The sequence below is a fragment of the Tinamus guttatus genome, unplaced genomic scaffold, assembly GCF_059628265.1.
Source record: "Tinamus guttatus ecotype Peru unplaced genomic scaffold, ASM5962826v1 Tinamus_guttatus_pri_ptg000472l, whole genome shotgun sequence".
Taxonomy (NCBI): Eukaryota; Metazoa; Chordata; class Aves; order Tinamiformes; family Tinamidae; genus Tinamus; species Tinamus guttatus.
In genome coordinates this window covers 7,740,465-7,765,362 of record NW_028289006.1, presented here as the reverse complement: position 1 = coordinate 7,765,362, position 24,898 = coordinate 7,740,465, and the positions used below count along the sequence as shown (strand labels likewise).

General features: G+C 33.7%; 1 protein-coding gene across 1 annotated transcript; it reads left to right on the top strand.

Moving 5' to 3' along the window:
• Positions 1–608: 608 nt before the first annotated feature.
• Positions 609–24,588, top strand: TMTC3 (transmembrane O-mannosyltransferase targeting cadherins 3). The gene is made up of 14 exons (XM_010219164.2): positions 609–700; positions 1,269–1,469; positions 3,057–3,275; positions 7,505–7,604; positions 8,240–8,355; positions 8,957–9,129; positions 10,015–10,267; positions 16,242–16,390; positions 18,873–18,993; positions 19,754–19,865; positions 20,377–20,480; positions 21,575–21,744; positions 22,563–22,789; positions 23,763–24,588. Exons 2-14 carry the CDS (start codon positions 1,281–1,283, stop codon positions 24,569–24,571), a joined length of 2,742 nt encoding a protein of 913 aa, XP_010217466.2. The 5' UTR covers positions 609–700; positions 1,269–1,280; the 3' UTR covers positions 24,572–24,588.
• The last annotated feature ends 310 nt before the right edge of the window (positions 24,589–24,898 follow it).

The following is a 24,898-nucleotide window of genomic DNA, read 5'->3' as shown; positions in this document are numbered from 1 at the left end:
CCTGGGCATTATTTAAAAAAAAAAAAGAAAAAAAGGCAACAAAAGATATTTCATGCTTGAGGAAAATAAATCAGGCTGTACAGCTCCTAAGCAGCTAATCAATTTTAATGTGTGAACTCCGGTAGCTAAAAGAGTGATATTTTTGTGTATTTATGGATCCACATCATCTGGCTACTGTTAGCTGGTCTGTGTCCTCACAGATGGCTTCCCCCTTTTAGTTTCAGGGGAAATACTATACATTGTTATTCAGTCATAACTTTGTTTTCTCAGAGCCGGTTCATTGTTCAGTTGTCTATAGCTTTTGATATTTTTGTCTCAACATCTGGCAGTAAGACATGTCACATCCACCAGGAGACAGAAAGATTGCCTTTGTCCTTCATTCTTCCTCTTTAAAAGTAATTTATTCATGCAAGAAAAATTCTCAACCTGATGCATAGTAGTTTCACCTTTTTTGACCACCTGCGTATCATTTTGAAATAATCATTTAAATTACTACTTGTAGAGCTTAGGATGTTTATAGAAAGTAGAAGAAAATAATGTTCAGTCAGTATAATCAATTTATAGTGTTGTCTATGTATGTTATTTTTCTCTAGAGGGCCTTCCAAAGTCATTAGATGATATCAGAATGCTTGGAAGAGTTACGGAAAAATGACTTCGTGAACTACGAATGATGAAAGTGAATGAAGTGTGAGCTTCAGAGGTAAGTTAATTTTTTTTAATATTAAAGATGGACTTTACCTGGCCTTGAACACCTGCATAATGCTCCTTTTTTCTATCTGTTCTTCAGGTTTTTTTTCTGATTTTTTTAAAACATTTTGTTTGTAAGAAACACATTTAAACCTAAAACATGAATAATTAGCATACTGTCTGCCACTTGGATAACTTCATATTCTGTGAACGTCAGCGTGTTAATTTACTCAATGTTCTAAAACAGTTAATTTCACAGTTCTTGCAAACCTATAACGTTCATATGAACTGCACCGCTATCTGATGCAAATTAGATCGCAGATTATCTTCAACTTTATTTTTTCAGTAAAATATGAAATGCCGCCAAGAGGCTGTATCTAGCCTGGTTGGGGAGAGAATCTTTAATGAGAGAGCACTATATTGTTGCTAAGGCTTAAGGACACTTTTTGATGTTAATTTTTGGAAAAGAGTTATTAGCTTTTTATATTGATTGTCTTAAATTAAGCTTAATAAATAAAGTCAATTTTTAATTTAATAAAACTAAGTGTCTATTCTTACATTTATGTTTTTGTCCACAAAAGCTCTTGGAGAAGATGGCTGATGTAAGCCTGAAAGAAGCAGCACTAATACTTGGTGTGGTGGCAGCGTGCTATTGGAACAGTCTCTTTTGTGGCTTTGTTTTTGATGATGTTTCAGCAATTTTGGACAATAAAGATTTACATCCTTCTACTCCTTTAAAAAATCTGTTTCAGAATGACTTCTGGGGGACTCCAATGTCGGAGGTAATTTGTCTGTGAAACATCTGAATCACTTAGGAAATGGAACATTGAAATAAGCTCGTAGCATTTTTAGACTTTTTTTTTTTTCCTGATATGGTTTTAATAGTACAGTTAGCTTCTGTTTCAGTTTGGTGGTTTGTAGTTAGTACACCTGATCAAATCGGGAACAGGTATGGCTTGTATTCTCCTTCTTTGCTAAGCAAAAGGACTTGTGTAAAAAAAACAATAATAATAATAAAAGTGGAGAGTCTTCTATTGCACATCACACTATTTTTTAATTTCAGTTTAGGAATTAGACAAATCTGACCTTTTTCTTTCTCGTAGGCAGTAGTATTTATTTTTTAATTTTCGTCTGGAAGGAAAGTTACACAGCTAAGTAGCAAAATGTGGAGAATAGGAATCAAATACATCACATTTATTTGAGCAAGTATCTTTGTCTTAATTCAGAGATTTTGGTTTGTGGGCCATGTTGAGCTTGTGTCTGAAAAGATGCACTGGTGTTAAGGCTATCGATGAAAGATATTAGGTAGCAGTGGTTCAAGCTGAAAATTATATAATGTTCAAAAAGGTAATTGAGGTGTCATTAACAGGGCAGCAAATAACAGCCTTAGAAGTGTTACCTATCAAGACATTCCAGTCTGTAATTGTCACTTTTTTATGTCCTTCATTTTCAGGATTAGTAAAATGTGAGATACTAATTGCTAGCTAGACTTTGATACTTAATCTTCATAACGAGTAAATAAAGCTTTAAAGCTGTTTTTAGATACCATTAGGACTATGTAATCCTGGAGCTCAGTAATTTCAAAAAAATCTAAACGTGTTTGTCAATGTGATTTTACTCCAAAGACCTCCTAACTTTGAGGAGAGGGCGGAAAAGTCACTGAATTTCCAGTATTGATTCTGCACTTTACAAACAAATGAAAGTCATGTTAAATTTTAAAAAATGAACATTAAGTTACTTTGAATGTTCACACTTTTTAAAAAATACACATACACAGAAGCAAGTAATACACAAAGTATTTTTCTCACTCTGATTCATTTTCACATTTTCTTCCTCTGTTTTATGGGTATAATCATCAAAGGTCATTAGGCTATAGATTGACAAATGTGTTTTGACCAGGAAGGTAGTGTTAAGGAGAATTTTTAAAAGACTTATGGAAGGACTATCTAATAACCTACATAGAAGTTTTGCTTGTCAGTTATCCTGACAGACATACTGAAAGTATTATCTAAATATTTTTAGTAAGTATTCCAAAATTATGCTTTCTGTAATGTCGATCTACAGTGTAAAAGTAGCAGATTATTCAAAATATTTGAGTAATACATTAAAATTATTTGGATGTTGGAAAAATGGTTGAAACTAATTTCTCTCATTTCAATTTATTTTAATTTTAAATAGTCCATATTTTACTCTACAATATTTTTTCTTTGCTGTTGTTAGCATTACTGATTCTTCAGGTCTCTATTTTGAAGATGTATGCTTGTGAATAGTGGGGGCATATATATGTGCACAGACCTTTTTGATATTTTTGGAATTAAAAGTGCTTTATAAGTTGATTCTGACCAATTTATTATTTATTTCCTTTTTAGGAGAGGAGTCATAAATCTTACCGTCCCCTCACAGTCCTCACATTTCGCTTAAACTACTTGTTCAGCGAATTAAATGCAGTTTCTTACCACTTCCTAAATGTGATCTTTCATGCCGTGGTTTGTATAGTCTTCCTCAAGGTCTGTAAGCTTTTCCTGGACAGCAGGAGCAGCGTAGTTGCATCCTTGCTCTTTGCTGTGCACCCGATACATACTGAAGCGGTAGGTAAAGCCCCAATATGTTTAATCTGTTGTATTTAGTAATCTTAAATTTTGTATTTTATGTGTGTGTTTATATATAATATATCTAAAGAGTGTGTGTTTGAGTTTGGACTTCTGTATATCAGCCTTTTGCAGAATGAGAAATGAAGAGACCAGTTTCTGATGACTCCAGTGTGCTCAGAGTTACGTGGTATTCTTTGAATGCAACTACTGAAAAAATAATCAAAAGAAACATATGTTTAGTTATCAAATAACTTGGGTTTCTGCCACAGGCATTTACTTTTATCAGGACAGGTACTTAGGTTTACAGAGATATTTGTGCATTCTGTAATGATCCATCTAGGATTGTATCTTGCAAGTACTTACGAAGACCTTTAGTTAATTTTGATTTTCAATTCATACTTCTCTTTTAATCACAGAGACTGTTCTCATTGTGTTTTTATGCCCATATATTTATCTCAGCAAGACTTTTTTCTGGGTATGTTGAAATTGATATCCTTGGACTTTCTGTTTCGGCATCCTATATTTGACAGTGTACAATACAAGAAAGATAAAACACACTTTTTGTTTCTTTCAAATTATGTTTTGATTCTAAATAAGCATTTGCTCCTATCAATAGCAGAATTTTAAAAGCCAAAAATAATTAATTGTATACTTTTTAGTGATTAATTATTGTACAGTTTTTAATTCTCAAACGGACTTGGAGGCTAGTGTCAAAAGTTTGGGATTTTTTCCCTCCCATTTCTTCTCTTCTGAATGGAGTATTAGGGTCAGGTTTTCTTATAGCTTGTGTTTGTCGGACAAGTTGATAGAGGAGATGTGTTTAATGCTAAGCTGCTATTTCTGTATCGGGTAGCTTGGCTTCATGTGCAGAGACTCACACTGGTTGAAAAGCCCATTCCAATTATTTTTTTCCTGTAGTCTTAGCTGATTTAAAATTCTCTATATTATACTGAAACTTTCTAAAAACATTTTAACCTTTTATTTTTTTTGAAGCTCTCCTGAGAGTGTGTGTGTTTATTGTTGTTTTTAATGATGAATGTTGAAAAGACTACCTTCATCTTAGTGTAATTTTTCCAGCTCTCTTTGTTCAAATAATTCTCACATTTCATTCTTTTAAAGACAGAAATCCTCTCGGCAATTGAGTAAGTCTTTAAAGAAAATATATATATTTTTTTAATTGGCTGCTATTCATGTACCTAACTTTTCAGAGGAAGCTAGCAGCATGCTTCTAAACGTGCTTCATGTGAAAGTTTAAAGCCTAACCATTTTCTTGCTTTTTATGTTTGGAAATACAAAACCCCACCTGATTAATGTGTGGGACAGTATAGGTAAAACATAGTTGGTGTTTCTTTAAGGAACATATGTGCTTTAGAATTTCAAGGTTTGGCCTTTCCTCTTGAACAAGTATGATAGGGTCTTTGCAGGAATATCTGAAAGTTGCTAGAGACTTGCATTAGCAATTCATGGTTTAGGTGAATTGTTCATGCTCCTTTATGAACTGGTGGAGCCATATGAGATTCCAGTAATACACTTAGTTTTTTAAAATTATTTAACACTATACAGTAGAGCTACCAAAAAAGGCATATAATCTCTTTAAGAATGCTATGTAATAAAAGATCATCGAACTGAGTGATATGTTTTTTAAAAGCTATTAATTACAAATACAAAGCCAGGTAATTTGGTGATAAGTGTGTAATCACTCATACTTGCCACATGAGGGCACTTCAGGACTGTAATTATCAGAGCTTGATACTGTACGTAAATCCTTGTAGAATCTGGAATTTAAATGCAGTTGTGTTTGAATTCATTTGGTGCTGTATTTTTGTACCCAAGAGGATGTTAAGAGGTTTCCTTCACCTCTCCATACTTCTTTCAATTTAATCTTTCTCCTTTTCAGAAATACACTATTTAAAAAATCATTTTCAAGTGATTTTATTGAGATGAATTCTATCTAACATGCATGTAACCAAGAAAGTATTCTTTGAGTTGCAGTCCATGTGTGAAACAAAGAGTCCTAGTTGATTTAAGTTTCCTTCCATCAACCGAGATTAAGTAATAACTAGCTGTGGTTTAAACTTTGAACTGGGATGCTAACTCACTGTTCTCCAAACTTTAATTAAACTTCCAAAGCAGAATTCATTCCTCCTTTTTTTGTTCTTTTTGTGGGTATAAAATGTGTCTTAATTGGATTCATTCAGTTTAATCCTCTGATATTATTCCCCTGCACAGGAGTTTCAAACAGCAGGTGCAATATGTCCAAGGTTCAAATTTTTACTTATCTTATGATCAATTGATTAACTCTGAAAAATTAGCAGAGCAGGCTAAATAGAGAGGATGGATTTCGGAGAGAAGTTGAGCTCTCGCGATGATCGTATATGACTTTCTGAGGAAAAATTTGAGGAAACTGAACACAGTCTCCCAGATCATAAAGTAACATTTTACGATGTCTTTCCGTTTCTTTTTGCCTAATATGCCCTTTTTGCCAAGAAATGGGATGATCCATTTACTGCTATGGGTTGTTAACTAGCCTTGGGAATGCTAAAATTTTATGTCATAAATCACTGCTCTATCCAGAAATAGAAACTCTCTTCTCCTGGTGCCTTGTATGGGGAAGATGTTTCTCCAAGCACGATTCAGTGAGTCCTTTGGCAAAATTAAGCTGTTCCCAAAAGAAGCATCAGAAAGTGATTTCAGTATTCAGAAATGAATATTTTCTTTACAGTCTGACCTCAAATCTTGAGTGAGTTTCTCTTTATGCTGTGTTGGATAAATTGTGCTTCAAGAATGCACCTGGAAGTGAAAACATTGTGATGGGGCTAGATAGCAGAAAGTCAGGAATTAGCATCATAATTAAATGTTGAACTATGAGGTTTTTTACCCAAATATGATTTTCTGTCTCAGGATAGCATGCCATTTTACAAGCACCTTCCTTGCAAAAATTTAAGTGTAATCAAAGACACTACAAAAGATAGACAATTAGTAGCAAAGTCAGCCTTACAGGGTATTTTGGTTAGATCAGTGACTGTTGCAGTAACTGTTTGCATAGTAGCCAGTCTGTGGTTGTTGGTCACAGCTTGGCTGCATTCAGAAAACATATCCCATGCAGAGAAAAGAGTCTGTATTGCATTTGAGAATTCAAAGTAACCTTCTGCCATATGGATTTTAACACTTCTCCGTAACAGAATCATAAAATCTCTCCCTTTCTGTCTTGCTACCAAGGGGAGCGATACCTGTAATGATTTCTTATTGTCAGTGAAATTATCAAACAAAAGCTTGCCAAACCTGCTGTAAAGCCTTAGTCATCCTTAAACTGTCTTGCACAGAGTTTGTCATCAATGTATTGATAGCTCTTGACTGTTCAGAAAAGAGTTGCCATAGCACCAGTCAAGTGAGCACTTCTTAGATATGTTCAGTCACTTCTACAAGATAGGAACAAAATTGACTGTGATATTTTCTATATGCCACTGTCTACAAGGATATGTTGCCAGGATATATATGAAAGACAGTCCATGTCACACTTTACTTGTAGTTCTTCCTGATAAAACTTAGTTTCTTCCAGGCTTTATGAAGAAAGCAGTCAAAATTCTGCCCAATTTGGCTCAGTTGATGTTGCAGCTGGTGCTGCTGAAGATTTTTTTTTTCTTTTTTTAAAGTATAGCATTTATCAGTTGCTTCATTAATAGTGGCACTTATGGGCACGTTGAGGGTGGTTAGTGGCCACATGTTGTCAGTGTTCTTGAGCTCAGCACTGTTGTTGGCCACTTGTGTTTGGTTACAGGTCTTAGTTATGCATATCCTGATCAGTGAAGCAATATTCAATACTCCGTGAAAAAAATAGGAAAAAGCTTGGGGGGATTTTTTTTTTTTTTTTTAATGAAGCAATTGACATGAACCACAGAAGAAAGGAAAAATAGTCCCTTTTTGACTGATCAGCTGTGACTTTTCAGCTGTCAGTCCAAGACCAGTAATTGTCAGAATAATTCAGTAACTGCATACGAAAAGAAGAAAAAACATTTAGTAACCTGTCACTGCAATATTCCAAAATACTGTAGATAGTTTGGAACCCTCCCTGCACACAGCAACACTGTGATTCCTTCTCCCCTCAGAGATGTGGAACGCAAGCATGACCTTCTTGGAGAAGAAGAATAAAATAAAAATAAGAATGTAAGATGTGTTCTTAAGATTTACAGTAAATAACAAGTTTTAAAATTATTTTTCATTTTTAGGTAACTGGAGTTGTGGGGAGAGCAGAGCTTTTATCATCTATATTTTTCCTAGCTGCTTTTTTGTCATATACTAAATCCAAAGGACCAGATAATACTATAGGTAAGTGACTGACAAATTTATATTGTCAGCTCCATGTCTGTATCAATGGTAAAAATGGTCTTAAAATAATAACGTGGATGCATGGCTTCTTAAGCGAATAAATACACAACATTTTTAATGAACTTCTTTAAGTTGTTGTGTAAAACCCTAGAATTCTCTAGAGACTATGTGATTCTTGCACTGATTTTTATTAGTGCAAATAGCGAAAATAAGCTAGAGTGCATTGGACTGTCCTAAATAAGCTGCAGAATGGAGATAAAGGAGTCTTGCCTATTTTCTAAGTGACTGAAAATTCATGACTGCCTTTGAGCACTTAATTTGAAAGGATATCTTGGTGAGTTAGCAAAGTTTATCTGTTTGGGCTTTTTTGGCTTTTTTTTTTTTCTTTTTTTTTAATTAGAATACCTTATTGTTCTTTTGCCATTTATTCAATTTTTAAATTTTAAGGGTGGCAGTTGTGAAACTAACAGATATTTATTTTTGTAAAGTAAGTCTGAAGATCTCTTTGATACTATATGATATTGAATAAGTTTCTAGATTTTGTTCAAACATAATTTGTTCAAAGCCTAATTTCACCTTTTAAGTCTAAATGGTACAAGATGGAACACTTTCAATCCTGTCTTTTTGATTTGCAGTGTGGACTCCTATTGCAGTGACGGTGTTTCTAGTTGCTGTTGCAACATTGTGCAAAGAACAAGGAATAACAGTAGTGGGAATATGCTGTGTATATGAAGTATTTATTGCTCAAGGGGTAAGATCTGGTTGAAAGATAAGATTTCTTCCCAGGAATTCTGTAATGAGGCATTACATATTCCGAAGCTTTGTATTTCATCACTAATTTTGTCAGTTTAGTCTACTTCTGTAGTTGTTTTGCACCTTTCAGATATTCCTTTGACCCAATAGATTTTGGCTTGTGGGAGCAAATCAAATGCTTTCTAGGGTGTGGTGGCGGTGGTGTTGTTTTTATATATTTCATGATGAGATATTACCAAATATGTTTGATAAAGAATTGGCATTTCTGAACTAAAAGCTGAGTTTTTAGTTGACAGATTTGCAAAAAGATCCGCATGTAATAGTTGCATTAAAGTCGGAGGTACATAAAGATAGATTAGTTCATTTCTAATTACTTTGGCAAGAATAGAGGGCATGTTGTTTGCAAATGGCTTCCATCACATGGAATCGAGCAAACAGGTGTTGTGGAATGGTCTTATGAACAGTAATATTTTTATGAAATTTGTCACGCTAAAAAAGCCTTTAAATTTAATGTCTAATCTTGTATATTTTTTAATTTCTAATATTCTCATAAAGGATTAGTGAATACTGTCTGATAACAAGCTCATTTTCCTTTGCAGTACACATTGCCTGTGCTTTTGGACACAGCGGTACAGATTCTTCGAGGGAAGGGCAGTATCCCTTTCTCTATGCTCCAAACACTGCTAAAGCTTATTGTCCTGATGTTCAGTACACTGCTGCTTGTTGTAGTCAGAGTCCAGGTTATTCAGTCTCAACTTCCAGTGTTTACAAGGTAATATGAAAGTGTGTCTTAATTTGCAGATCTTGATAAATAAGATGTGGCTTCATGAGGTCTGAATAAAATGCTGGAAACTGCTTCGCCTTAAATATCTGGTTATTCAATATTGTTAGGTAGTGACTGTACAATATTATTTCTGTGAAATTAATAACTAGTGTATTTCAGTAACTGCCCACAAGAATATCTGAAGTACTGAGGTGTCTGAGAAGGCATTAGTTTTTAAACACTTGTGATTCTTAGTTGGTTCTAATACTTCAGGGATTAACAATTTTATTAACAGAAGTTTATTTTAGTGGTCATGATTTTGAACCTTGGATGAGTATTTCAAAACGTTTTAGATTTTTTTTCTCGTCTACATATGAAATAATTTCTGTTTTTCAGCTACCTACTATGCAGAAAGTAGCAGAAGCAGAAATCTTCAGATACAGTGCTTAACATTGAACATATGGGAATAATGTCAGAACTGAAAAAATGTAATTTGTTTTAAAAGTAATCTCTGTTGGGAGATATGTAAAAATGCAAGAATCTAGTACTTTCCCTGAATTACTTTTTCCTCCAGACCAAGGAACCCGGAGTCCAACTTTAGCAAAAATGATGTAGTCATTCTCTGTTTGTTGAGTTTTAAGCTGATTATATTCCAAACCAGTTTCTTGAGGAAAACAGGATCCTCAGTCCTGTGCTGAGATATATCATGTCTGGTTCCTGAGCTACGCACTTGAGAAATGCAGAAAGATTTTGCACGTGGCCATAACTGGCAATTCTAGCTCTGAATTTAGAGTTTACTGGTCCCTGGGCATGAACTCAAGTCCATACTGTTTTGTTTGTTTGCTTTGTTTGTTTTGTTCTTTGTTTTCCTCATTCTCCTTTCTTTTGCTTTAGGTTTGATAACCCAGCTGCTGTGAGTCCATCGCCAGCAAGGCAGCTGACTTTCAACTACCTCCTGCCTGTAAATGCTTGGCTTCTTCTCAACCCCTCAGAATTATGCTGTGACTGGACAATGGGAACTATTCCTCTTGTGGAGTCCTTGTTAGATGTCAGAAATGTTGCCACTCTTACGTTCTTTTTCCTTCTGGGATCTTTGATTGTCTTCAGTGTCCGATATCCTGGGGATTCCTCCAAGACTGTACTGATGGTATGAGCTATGCATGGTTTTGTCCTTTTCTTGCAAGAGTGTAACTGGCTCGGGATTTTTAATCACATGCCTTATTCTACATGTAATTCAAAGATCACTGGGTGATTTTAATGTATCTAATTGTGTGCAAGAATGAACACACAAGGAAAGAGGAAAACAGTTGCAACAATACTGTTAATTCACAATTAATAGGACTCTGTCTGTCAGGAATGAGGTTGAGAAACACAGGCAAGAGATGAGAATAAATATGCCTGCTGGCATGTATTTGTGAACTGTATTGTAGCTCTCAGGAATTCAAAACATAGCTAACAAACTTGGAGTACATTTTTAAGGATCAGAATGCTTTTTTGTCCTGTGACATATCTACTTTATTTAAATATGTCAGCACTTATTCAGCACATTGACCAACTGACTCAATTATTTTTCCTTATTTTTTTTTAAGTCATATTTTGACATTTAAGGGCATAAGTTTTCCTCTTCTCTCATTGTTCTCTCAAAATACTCAGAGACCTAGCATATAGTTATGATTTGGACTAATGTGAGTGTTGTTGCTTGTTGTAGAAGGAGGACAAATTGTTTCACTAGAAAATCATTTTCTAAATTCAGGATAAGAGATTTCATCAGCAACACTGCAGCTCATTTTCAATTTATATAAACAAAAGAGTCATATGTTGCTCTTTGGTATACTAAATGTATACAATGACTTACCCAGGTGTTTGCAATTTTAAAATACAATTTTGGACAATGCTTATTTAGCCAATAAGCATATATAAGCATATAGCCAATGCGTTTGAGAAACAGTATTTTTTTGCAGCACTTAAATGCAAAGTGGAAACTGGATTATCGCTCGCTTATCTAAGATGAAGCGTTTTTCCTCCAATGCATTGATAGTATTAGAAATGTGTGCTAAGAACAGGGTTTTCCTCTCTTTCAGAGATGTCTCAAACTTTAAGAATCCCTATTTCCCTGCTTTTCTCTTTGGTCCCTCTTCAGTGAAGTTCATAAGGGAGAAGGGTTAATGGAATTCTTTCTACATAGAGGAGTAAGTCAGTGTTGGTTCTAGTTTTATAAAATATATAGTTGTATTCTTCCAAGTGCTTTCATAGGAAAGGTCTTCCAAGGTTATTCTGTCCAGCCTGCCAGCTATGAAGTGCTTAACACAATATAATCCTTGTTTAATGAAAACTGTTTTCCACGATTTAATGATATACCATATATTATGTATATAATCAGTATGAGTTGTTTTTTTCCAGACATGGTATCTGAATGCTTTGAACATAATTTCTTAGGAAATGAGAATGCAGTATCATATATTAAAACAATTAATTTTACTTACTATAACATGCAGCAACTCTGTAGATAAAAGAGGTATCCTAGTGTAGATGGTTCTTTTGCCTTCCCATAACACAAAACTTTCTCCTGTGTAGCTTCTTTTTCTGATTTATTAAGATATTATAGGGCCATCTTTAAAGCTGAATCTTTGTTCAGTAAGATTTTGTTCACCACTCTATTCAGTTTATGGCAATTCTGTAGGTAATTAAGTTTTGAGTTGCTGTGTTTAAAACTTGTTGTTTAATACTCAGTTCTACCATTAAAAACCTGAATTTGTGCTAGTCAAAGTAAGGTATTACCCTGACAGTTGTAAATTGGGTGTGCAATCTGCACAGATGCCTTATTGTCTGTATGACTATAAAAGTGGCTTCAGCACACTACATTTGGTATCGTAATTGTATGCATCGTCGTATATTTTAAACTGTAACGGTCTTGAAAAGGAGTTACTAGGTGCCTTGAAAATTTCTAGCATGTTTTGGAAGTTTTATCTATCAGCCCAATGTTATGAATGAACATTCTGCTGCTATTTTACTGCACAAATTTGTTATCAAAAAAACATAAATATACAGACGCATACACTTTAGGAGAGATCAGTCTGGTCTCATGATGCAGCCTAATGTAAGTGGAAGATCTCATTACTTTTGAGATCAGGATATGTACAGCTTTATGCATGCTGCAGAAGTAAAGAAGTTTAATTGGACTCTGTGAAGGAGATGCAAAGGAAAGGGATTGGGAACGCAAAAGAGAATGGAGGCCGCAAATATGTCCAAGTATGTCTTTCCACACATGGTGATTCGGATATCGAGTTGGGTGCTCTACTTAACTGCACATGGGACAAGGACAAGACAGAAGACAGGGCTCCTCCTCCTGCTCCCTCCTCCAGACCTCTCCAGAAGAATTCTTAGGGGGTGAACTCGCTTATGAGGTGCAAAAGATGAAGAACCTGTTTTCAGTCAGTGTTTCTGATACTGATCGCCTCTGGGAGAAAATGAGTTAGGTAAGTAGATGTATGTTTCATTTTGTTTTCATTTTATTTTCATTTTAATATTTTGTCAAAGGATTTGAAATTACCTTTTTAAAATAGCAGCTAGAGCTGGGAAAGAGTAAAATAGCTGAGTTCTCTTTTGAAGTAGTTCATTTTGCCAGCTGACAATATTAAACTAACAAAAATGAGATTATATATTTTAAACAATTACATTCTTTGATACACTGATGTCATTATGTTGCTCGAAATAATCAATCCTTTTGACAGTAGAAAAGGACATGCCCTGGAAACAATGTGTGAGCAATTAGATGATTTTGTTTTTGTTTACTTTATCCCTGTGAACAATCAGATAACTCTTTTATCAGACCAGATGACCTTTATAAGTAGGTTACAATATAAATATTGAACATGTTGAATACTAGTAGTACAGATCTAGAATTGCTTTAGTAGTTTTGCGCTTGATTTCAGATTTAAGCAGCGATCACTGACCTGTCTATGGACTTTAGGAAATTTGCTGGAATTTTTTTTTTTTGTCATCTCTTAATATTTGCCAAGCTACCCAAAGCCATTCCCAAGGATTGCTTTACCTCTCTGCCCAACGCCACCCCTCCCCACAGCTGTCCAGCAACCATGATGGGACGGCTCTACTTTTACTTGACCAGAAACTTTAGTAGATTTTTACTGTACAAGTGTCATGAACAGACAGGTATCCTTCGTTTTCCTGGAGAGAGCATTCTACACTTTCAAACGATACATCTGCCACGATGACAGTGCTTCTACATTTAGCAATATTTATTTCTACAGTCTCTATGCTGACAGCTCAAGCTTTGAAATATTTCTTTGTGTATAATGTCAGGAGCTTTTAAAGGGTCTGATTGCAGATATTTTTCATATTTACTGTTGTGTTTTAGAGTATTGTGATAATGCTTTGTTTTCTGCCTGCATACTTTAATGATTTCTGTTTTTTTTTTTTTTTTTTTTTTTTTTCAGGTGCCTTGACTGGGATATTTTTCAAAGGAACTTCTGCACCTGCTGAAATATTTTGATAAAGAGAAAGACTAAATGAACAGAAAAGAAGACATTTATCTGCAGTACCTTTGAGGCTGTGCACAGGAAATTTGAGCTGAAGGACAGTGTGCTAAGGAGAGACAAAAAGATTGAAAAGAAGTTGGAAAAATGTTGTGCAATCCTTCTTGAAACAAGTGTTGTTCCAAACTTGTGAACTTGGGGTGCAGGGAGAAGAGGGAGGAAAAAAAAAAAAAAAAACTTTGAGACCTGGAAGTCCTTTCTAGTAATATCAGCTGTAGGATCTTTTCTGCTTCAACTTAACAGTGGCTTTCCCTATATATAACGTGACCTCATGGGGTCATGGGACCATATCCTTATTAAAAAAAAAAAAAAAAAAAGACTTGAAAATTTTAATTGCTAATATAAAAATAGTATGAGAATTTATATGGATCAACTCGTCCTCTGAAATCTGCTGGGTTACTGATTTGATTTTGTGTGGATTTTAACATTGGAAACAGATAATCCATAATTCAGTGAAAACATAGGAAAACAACACATTGGCTGTCAAAGCACACTTACAGTGTACTTTTTGTACTGTCACGGATGTCTGGCTCCTTAAAATTAAAAAAATGAAATGTAGAATGACACTAACTCTTAGTTCCAGTAGTTGCCCCCAGTAAAGTCTAAAGGCATTTTGTATAACTAAGTGACGAAAATGATACAGAAGACTGACAGCATGAAGGTTCCTTGCTGTGTCAAAGTGGTTTAAAACATTTATTCAGTGTTCTGTGTATGTTTGGAAAGGTCTTTAGTAGTTAAAATTATGCTTGTTTGTAAATAGAAAATTGAAATATTTTAGAAAAGTACTATTTCTTCAAATGTCCCATGACTTTTATTTTTCTTAATTAGTTGCCATATATTTAGGAATAATCGCTTCACTTCTTTTTTTTGCTACCTGAAGCTATTAATTTGTTATTTAACTGAAGACACTGAAGCAAATGGTGATGTCTGCTTTTTTTTAGCAGCAGACAGATTTCTCCATCTTTGACTATTTTTCTCCCATACACACATTTTATAAAGAAGTCTGTCAACAACCAAAGAGTTGCAATTAAGACGATTGCTTGCTTTGATTTTTAGGTATCTCTAGATACCAGCAGTGCAATATATAATAACAGATGTTCATTTAGTGGTTGATTCTGATTTTTATGCTGTTACTCTCAATCTTAACAGAAACTAGAAAAGGCACTTTATTATAAATTGAACTACTTATCATAGAGATTAGTGTTCACTTTTAATTGTTCTAGAGTTCAGTTCTTTTTTGCATAGGAATATGCCATTAATGCATAATTGGTTGCTCTTTCTTACAGCATGTAAGAAAAAAATGCACAACTAAAATTATTTTTGTAAGAAAACTGCAATTTTTCTTTTCTGTTCCTGAGGCAAATGGTCTAAAGACTTGAAAATATTGCATACATTTTCTTATCTTTAGAAAAATTAGTTGATTATTCCAGTAAAGGGTTCCACTGATAGAATTGGTAGGGCTCTGTGCTAATGGACCCTGTATAAAGGACCATGAGCAAAAGTATGCCTGTAACTACTACTTGTTTACTTACTCTTACATATATAGTAGTTTATATATGTTTATAAATATATAATACATATACATATTTTATGAAATATATATTTAAAATTTTATCTATTGTGTATATTGTGGATGTGTGTGTGTGTGTGTGTATATATATATATATTTGTGTGTATATATTTTAGTTAGTTGCATCTATCGTTCAAGCTTAAGTTAAAATACTGTGTGTTCTATTTTGCAGTTTTACTATTTCCAGGCTTTACTCTGCCCGCCACCCCCCACCCTGTGAAACAAATTTTTAAATTATAGAATGTGGGCTAATACTTTTAGGTTTAGTCTTTCCTTTAGCTTTAGCTTAAATGTGCCCATTCTTTCTGCCTGCAACGAGCTTGCTGTATGGGAGGGATTTCTTTTTTGTTTTTGTTGCTGCTGCTGTTTTTTTACAATGAAAGTCACTTTCTGTTTTTTTTTTTTTTTTTTTTTAATATACTGTTTAATTTCTCTTTATAACTTAACTGCTCCTTGTACAAACAAGAGGACCTTGCCTTATTTTGAATTCTTAGTAAATAATACAAAGCAAAAAGTGTGACAGCTGATGAATATTGTTGACCTGAAAGTCAAAACTTTCAGGTATTGTTTATAAACATAATAGTTCTCAGTATTATTACAAATACTATACATTAGCGGAGGATAGAAAAAACAATATTTATTGAGAACTGACTTCTTTTATAAAAGAAGAATGACCAAGAGTCTTAAGACTGTTGTAGATTTATATGTGGAATTCTTAATTTTAAAAGGGGCATTTTGTTTTCTGTTTGTAGCTGGAGTTTTTTGTTTGTTTTTATCTTAGTGCTTTTTTTCCTTACAGCTGCTCTCTTCTGTAGTGTGGAGAACTTACTAGACTAGTAGGCTGTTCACTAAGAAAGAATGCCAGTTGAAGTTTAAAACTTGCCATGTTTGGTAGCCTCAGTATGAAGCAGAGGCCTCCTTTATGCCTTTTAACTGCTTCTTTGTTTGGCTGTTACTACTTAATCTTGATAACTAATTTATTTGCTTTTCTTTTCTAGGGACTCTGTTTAATAGTGTTACCATTCATTCCTGCATCAAACCTTTTTTTTCCTGTTGGGTTTGTAGTGGCAGAACGAGTGTTGTATGTTCCTAGCATGGGATTCTGCATTTTAGTAGCACATGGATGGAAGAAATTATCCAGTAAAAGGTACCTTAATAGTATCTGTGACTATTTTAACTCATCTATTTTAATTTCATAGCAAATAAATAAGTATACTTTTTACCAGTGTGCAAATACCATGTTAAAGTTCTTGCTCTGTTCTGAATTCTTACGGAACCTAGAGTAAAAATCCAGATGAACTGTTTTAGTCATGTGGTGTGAACAGATGATTATAAGGATTTTCTTAGGAGGCTACTGGATATTTTCATTTGTAACCAAATTTCTAAAACATAATAAGCAGCACTGATATAAAACGTGATAACACTCATCTGGAAGTGCTGCTTTTGGAGAAAGACATTTATTAGCTTACTGGAGTGAGGGAAAAAGCTACTTTTTGCATAAGCAAATATTTGTGATAAAACTAGTCTGTGTAGGTATGTTGGGTAGAGTTAGAAGGACCTTCTGACTGCTGAGCTAATTTTCTGAAAAAGTGCTAACAACTTTTTTAAAAAATTAATTGTGTCTGTGTTGAATGAGCCAGCCCTAGAAGTACCTTAAAATTATTCTTTGCTGTTTTGTGTAAGAATAAATTTCATAGTAATTTAATAAATACCTTCAGAGTCTTTTCAGAGTCTCTTTTGAATTAGCAGTTGTATGCAGACTGTAAGATGAAAGGCTGATAGATTTGATTCAACTGCACAGTCTAGTATTTCAGGTCATAAGCTGTCTTGCTGAAGATCAACATATGATGTTGAGTATATATTTTCTTTGAAATTTCATGGACTTAGTACATTCCTAGTAGTATATTCTAATTTCTGTGATGTAAAGAAACACATATTTAAAAGATTATACAATCTCTAGATGTCTTTTCCATTTTTAAACATCGTTGCTGACTAGAGTTTGTTTAATGCGTGTGTATCAGTTTGCAGCATGTTCAAAAACCTTCGTTAATGCCAAACTTTTAAGAAATGCTAAGAATGAACATCAGAGCAATTCTGTATGTGTTATTAATAAGGAATATTTTAGGTAAGAATTTCTTATTAGGAAATCCTGCTCAGAAAAAAACACCTTTTTGGACTTCTGTGGCATCAGTTCTTATATATAGAATAGATCTTGGATTTTACACTGTCTTCTTCATAGATCTGTAGGTGCTTCCTTGGGACCTGGATGCTTTTCCCTTGTTATCCCCGTGGCATCCTGGTGCTAGTTCAGGCAAACCATAAGGCAGTCGGTCACAGTCCCTTATGTCTGCTGTTGGCAGAGTGAGCTCTTGCATGATAAGCTGTGCTAACGACAGCACAGCCCAAAAAGAAATTTGCTGTACCTTGTTTGAGAGTGAGGAGAAGGCATCATCACAAACACAAACCAAAGTGGTGTAAAAGAAAATAGGATCCAAGATGAGAGGGTGAACAGGGAGGAAAATAAGGCAACAGAGTGGTTTATAACAAAGCGTGTGGGAATCAGTGCTCTAAAAGGCCTCATGAGAGGGGAGACAGCTTAAAGCAAATGCTTTAAGAATATGAGCAGTGGAACTGTTTTTCATAAGCCTAGTAGGGATTCCCTTTTATCTTTCTACTTTCTTTAATCATCTAAGTCTGCACAGAATTTTGTACGAGTAAAAGAAGGTTGTGCTTTCTGTCAAACCCGTGTGATGTCAGCACAGTGCGTGAAGACCTCTGTTAAAACTCAAAGTGTAAGGATAGCTGGCAGGGATGAACAGGTATATCTGCTTTCATTAAACTTTTTTTTTTTTTTTTTTTTTTTAAAAAAAAAGATAATATTCATAATTGTAGGAAAGCTACTAGGTATTCAGTAGGACCTTTTTTTCTTCAGTTGCATCAGAATTTAGAGACTTGATCAACTTAAAACAGATGTTTTGTATCAGTATTGGTTAAACTGACTGTTGCTTAAACTGTGGAAAAAAATAAACTGCATAACTCTAGAAATACATTGTTGCAGAGAAGCTGGTCACAAAGTGATTTCTGACCCTGAATTACATATGGCTTTTAAAACAAAATACAAATTGCTAAAGATATATTAAAACTTGCTCTTATTTAGGTATTATAGCTGCATTAGGATGTCACTTTGATTATGGATTTTTGTGTAGCCTTGATAGCTGAACTCTGTTAAGATGGATTTTACGGTGTGGAAAAGGTAATGACAATGTGCACATGCAATAATTTTTTCAGGATTACTTGGTACTAAAAGGGTAGGATAATTCTTTTAGTTCTTTATATTTTGTAGTATTTAAAATTTTATAGAGTGTTTTGAAAAATCTTAGTGTTTGACATCATGATCATACTCATGACCTTGAATTATAAAATAAAAAAATACTTTTCCTGAACTTTTAAAATAATTTGTAATGCTTTCATATTTAAGTGTATTGCATAGTCATGCAAAAAAAAAAAAGATTCAAAACATGAAAAACCTGTTTTTCAATTTGTATCTCTTAATGTATGAGATTTAATGTGATATGAATTAGAATTGTGAGATTCTAACTTTTTTTTTTTTTTTTTTTTTTTAAACATAGCATGCTAAGAAAGGTTTCTTGGGTGTGTTTGGTTCTGGTTCTGTTCACTCATGCCTTAAAAACACTGCACAGAAACTGGGATTGGGAGTCAGAGTACACACTGTTCATGTCAGCTTTAAAGGTACTGCATTTCAAAGAATTTATGGAGACTTTTCATGGCTATTTCTCTCAAAATGTTGAGTACAGTAGAGCATGATAAAAGTGGAAATTATGTTTGACAGGTTTATTTCTACATTGTTAATATCTAATTAATTGCTTTGGGGAATGCTTTAAAAGCAGTGTGTGATGTTGCACAGAATTTTGCATGCAAAAAATAGAAGGCTGCTAGATTTTATATATATATATATATATGTATATATATATAAGTTTGTGTGTGTGTGTGTGTGTGTATATATATATATATATATACACACATATATATATATATATATATAGGGGGAGAGAGAGAGATAGGTACTTTGTCTGATATTTTTTATTTTTCTTTTACAACAGTTGGATATATTCTTCCAACTGTATAAAAGCATAATATGTTTTCCTGAGAACAAAAATCTACAAAAAAATAGAGGCATAAAAATAGTATCTTTAAAATGCATTTGGCACCATAGGATTAGTTTGTATTACCAGCTGTGTGTTGTCTTACAATGAAATGCATGTGCAATTAATTTTGGAAGCCCCAGGATTTTTAGGGACAATATCTGGCCAATAACTAAAATATCCTTACTTTGTTATTCTTTACATATTCTTTACAAGACTTGGAGAAACTTGATGTTTGTGTCATTTGCTATGCATGTTTACATGGCTGTGATGTAGTTGCAAGAAAATCAAGTGTTATGTAATTGTAGCTTAATAGTTATGTATTTGTATTCTTTTTCTGTTTTTAGGTAAATAAGAACAATGCAAAACTATGGAATAATGTGGGACACGCATTAGAAAATGAAAAGAATTTTGAAAGAGCTTTGCAGTTCTTCATACAAGCCACCCAAGTGCAACCAGGTATAAACTTTGACTTGTTGCCATAGAATGCATTCAATGGCTTATTGTTCACCCCACATTGGAATTTTAGTACTCTTAGCTTACTTAAAATCCTCTGAATTAACTATTTTCCCCCCCAACCAAACATCCAACCATACAATATGTTTAACAAATTGATCTGTAATTTTTGAGTGTGAGAAACTAATTCTTTCCAAGTTACGAGTTTTGAAAAGTTACTTAGGAAAGCTTTTATCTAAACAGGAATAGAAAGACTTTCCATTTAAAAGCATTATTGAAACTAATTCAGAAAAAGTGTGATCCAAATTCTAATTCCATATTAATTAATATTTAATTTTCTTTTATTAAGAAAAATTATTTAAAGTTAAAAAATCCAGGCAATTTCAAAGTGTGTTTACTTAATTGTAGGTACTCTTAGGAGCTCTACTTAATGCTACTCACAAGGCATAGTCATTTATTTGTATGGTACTGAATACCTGGAAGTATTTTAGTTTTTATTCTTTTCTTTACTAAGATGATATTGGTGCCCATATGAATGTAGGAAGAACTTACAAAAATTTAAACAAAACTAAAGAAGCTGAAGAATCATATATGATTGCCAAATCATTGATGCCTCAGGTAATTATTGTTTTTTAACTTACCTATTGCCATAGGAGATTTTTCAAACCTTTAATTATCATATATTTTTTCCTGTTTTTGCATAAAGCTGTATGTTGCTATATGGTTGAAGTATTGATGCTATCCTTCTCTTAAGAGCTGATTATATACAGTTGTAACAATTTTAAGAAATGGTAACTTGAAACTTTGTTTAATGAACTTTTTAAGTTAATTTTATACTGTTGCTTTGATTTGCTTAAGTTGAAGATATAAAAGAAGGCAATAGTTAAATGTACGTGTACAGTTTCTAATCATGTAGGGTTTGCTCTCTCTTCTATCTAATAACACTGGTGACTTCCAATTTCCAAACCTACAAGTGAAAGGTTAAATGCAGTGTTGGAGTGGGGAGAAAAGAGCAGCAACAAAAAAAAAATCTTTGAACATATTTTTAAAAACATATGCTTGTTATACTTATCATATACTAAGTTATATGTAAGTGTAAGCAATATTACAAATTTTAGTCCTTTAGAAGAAAAGGAGAGGGGGGTTTTTGTTGTGGTGGTGGTGTTATTTTTTGCATATATGAGAAAGCAACACACGGATAACAATCACTATGGATAAAAATCAGCAGATCACTGAGTAGAACTACAGCATTAAAAAGTTTCCTGTAAACCACATGAAGAGACAATACAACAATTGTGTAATAGTGCCAGATGAAATATCATCCGCACTTATGGATGGACAGTCAAAAAAGGAATTAAGCTGATAGAATACAGGTTTAGGTCTTAGATTAACCTCAGTCTGAATTCGGCAAGTTTTGCAAGGTCGGTCCTTGATGGCTGTTTGCCCAGTTAAGCAGCTGCAGAGCATAATAAATTGATGTTTCAAATATGCTATATAAGTTATCTGTATCTTCACAAAGTTTAAAAAAAATGTTTCTATTTTCATATTTTTTTTTCAGGAAAGAATTTGTGATTATTAAGAGCTGCACAGTGATATCCAGTAGTATCCAAAACAAATGTGGCAGAGTCAAGATTAGATCTATACTTGTTGTATTTCACATGTTGTTGAAATGTCTTAGGGGTCTGTATTTGGTGTGTATATTCTTTTGACAGATTATTCCAGGTAAAAAGTATGCAGCAAGAGTCGCTCCAAACCATCTGAATGTTTATATCAATCTTGCAAATTTAATTCGAGCAAATGAATCTCGCCTTGAAGAAGCAGATCAATTATATCGACAAGCAATTAGTATGAGGCCAGATTTCAAGCAGGCTTATATCAGCAGGTATCTTTACTAATTTTAAAGCTGTATATTCTTGGACATTTATTTATTTATTTGTAGAATGAAGAAAACAGTTTATGCAATATTTATTTTATGCTATTAAAACAGCTGCTGGTATTGGTTTAATGATTATTCTAAAATTGTAAGATGCTATTTTGGCATCAGTAATGAATTATTCTTAGAATCCATTTTAGTTCTTTTTAATATATGTTTAAGATAATGTATTTTCACATATGTGTATTGGTGCATTGTATGGCAAGACATATCCATTTGATTTCTTTCTGAATTTCAAACTCATATTTCCCATCTTCTAGCTTAGCTTTTAACTGGAAAATTTCTTGTTAATCTGGATTAAAAATACTTTTTTTACCTTATTTTTGTTGAATTTGGTCCAGAAAATGCAAGACTTGCATGGAAGTACATGCAAGGAAGCACATAAATGGGAGCCTGAGTAGATAAGAGTAATATGCCTGTGGGCACTGAGGCTTCGGTTCACTAATTCTCTAATTGTGATTCCTGCTGGGTCCGAGGTGCCAAGAAGCCTAGACTGTAGCTGCTGATTGCCCTGCTGATTCCCCTGCTGCCTTGCTCCCACTCCCTTTCCACCTTGGATGTACCCTTCTATATGGATTTTTGAGGAGGTGAAAGCTTTAGGGAATGGTATAGAAACAACATCCTGTGTCCTTTTGCCTTTAAAACAAAAGAAGAATTACTGCATCTAATACCTTTAAGAAGGCGCATTTTAAAAAAAAAAAAAAGTCAATTCTTTTCATTTTGTTACAAGTGAGAGTTGTTAAAAGTAAAATTTCGTTCTTCAACAGGGGAGAATTGCTTCTAAAAATGAACAAACCTCTGAAAGCCAAGGAAGCTTATCTTAGAGCTCTAGAATTAGATAGAATGAATGCAGACCTGTGGTACAATCTGGCAATTGTTTACATTGAACTAAAAGATCCGACAGAAGCTCTGAAGAATTTCAACCGAGCACTTGAGCTGAACCCGATGCATAAACTGGCATTGTTCAACTCGGCACTACTAATGCAGGAATCCGGTATGTTGTTTGTCCCTGAAATAAGCATTGTGTATTTGCATTCCTACAATGCATGCTATTTTTCTTTTTAAGATTTGACTTGTTTTTTTTGAAGCAGAAGTTCATAGGATCACTCTTGATTGCATTTAGAGAAACACCAAAGAAGAAATTGTTTATTGTGATAGTCATCTTTATAGACTTTTATGACATCTCCAAGGTGTACATGTGTGCTGACCGATAAGTACTTTTGAAACAAATTGTGTTTTGTATTATAACATTTATAAAGAACGTAGTCTTGCACAAAATGACTTTTCAAAATTGTTCATATATAATCTGTTTTCAAAAAAACATTGTCATCAGTCTTGCACATATTTTGTAAAAGATTTGCCTTTGTAGTGATAAAACACATTGGCAAGGTATAACAATTATTCCTTTACAGTCTTGCTTATTGGGATGTTTTGGTTTTTTTTGAGGCAAAAGTAAAACAAGGGAAATATTTGATTTAGGAGAAAAAAAAAAGGCTCAATTTAAATTTGTCCTATATGATCTCTGGTTTTTAAAAAAAAAAAAAAACAACTGATATATCTTTTACAACATGATCTTTCACTCCAAGTTTGTCTCCGTGAGAGTTGATTTGTCAAAACTGATGTATTTTCTCCATTCCAGTTACTTAATCATACATGAAAATAATCTCTTAAGTATGTGGAGACACCTTTATTTGTTTCATATTTTGTAAAAAATTAAAGTCAAGAAATAATAGGGTAATGATGCTGATTTTGGCTACAAGTCAAGTGTGAGTAGCTTTGCTCTGTAAAGAAGAGAAATACATCTTTATAAAAGGCTGTTATCCAACAAAGAAAAGTAGTATTTTTAAGCTCTTTGCCTTTTACAGTTGTACTAAATATCTTTCATTTTAATATGTGTAAACCTTAACACTTGACAGTCTTGGTCTAAAAATTATTCAGAAATAAATCTATAATTTTCTGTCATTTAGGTGATGCTCGGCTTAGACCTGAAGCTAAACAAAGACTATTAAATTATGTGAAAGAAGAACCCCAGGATGCAAATGGCTACTTCAATTTGGGTATGCTGGCAATGGATGACAAAAAAGATACAGAAGCAGAGGCTTGGATGAAGAAAGCAATAAGGTTACAACCAAATTTCCGAAGTGCTTTGTTCAATTTGGCACTGCTTTATTCTCAGACAGCAAAAGAATTGATGGCGCTGCCCATCCTGGAGGACTTACTGAAATATTACCCTGATCATACCAAAGGTCTGATTTTAAAAGGAGATATTTTAATGAACCAAAAGAAAGATATAAGTGGTGCAAGAAAGTGTTTTGAAAAAATTCTGGAACTGGATCCTAACAATGTACAAGGAAAACATAATCTTTGTGTGGTTTACTTTGAAGAGCGAGACTTAAAGAAAGCAGAAAAATGTTTGGTTGAAACTCTAGCATTGGCACCTCATGAGGAATATATTCAGCGTCACCTAAACATAGTCAGGAGTAAAATTGCATCGCTCAGTGCTGCAGAACAGTCGTCACTCCCAGCAGATGGGGTTGCAGCTGTAGAAGAAAAAAAAAAATCTTTTGAAAATTCGAAAGAAGTAAAAAATGAGAAGAAAACCATCCAAGCAGCAATAAATAAAGGGCAGTTAAAAAATAAGAAACGAACAGAGAAAAACAATATGGAGAAAGAGACTCCCAAAAAATCTACAAAAGAAATCAAAGACATTGAGAAAAAAAGAGTTGCTGCTTTGAAAAGACTGGAAGAGATTGAACGTATATTGAATGGCGAATAGCCTTTTTCATGTCAGAACACAGTAGGGAGAGAGCATTATTTTTAATTAAGGTGTTTAATGTGTGATCCACCTGGAAATTGGACTCAGTGCTTTGAAGACAGAAATCATGTCAACTGCATATCACTTAGAGCAGCAAAAAGTAGTTTTTCAGTGCTGTATTTTCGAAAACCACCACTTAAAAGTGTGAGAGACACGGATAGAAGGAAGGAAGGGTTGTGAATAATATAAACACAGAAACTTTCAACAGTGAAAAAGTAGCACTCATAAAAATTATTGGTAGCCAGGGATATCCAGGAACATTATTTTCAAAGAATCAGTGAAAGAGCT

Bases quoted from the DNA above. Each gene is read 5' to 3' on its own strand.
- TMTC3 (XM_010219164.2), top strand. From the start codon at position 1,281: ATGGCTGATGTAAGCCTGAAAGAAGCAGCACTAATACTTGGTGTGGTG. The intron at 3,276-7,504 runs GTAGGTAAAGCC...TTTCATTTTTAG, and splicing joins ACCCGATACATACTGAAGCG to GTAACTGGAGTTGTGGGGAG. The intron at 10,268-16,241 runs GTATGAGCTATG...TTTCTTTTCTAG, and splicing joins CCTCCAAGACTGTACTGATG to GGACTCTGTTTAATAGTGTT.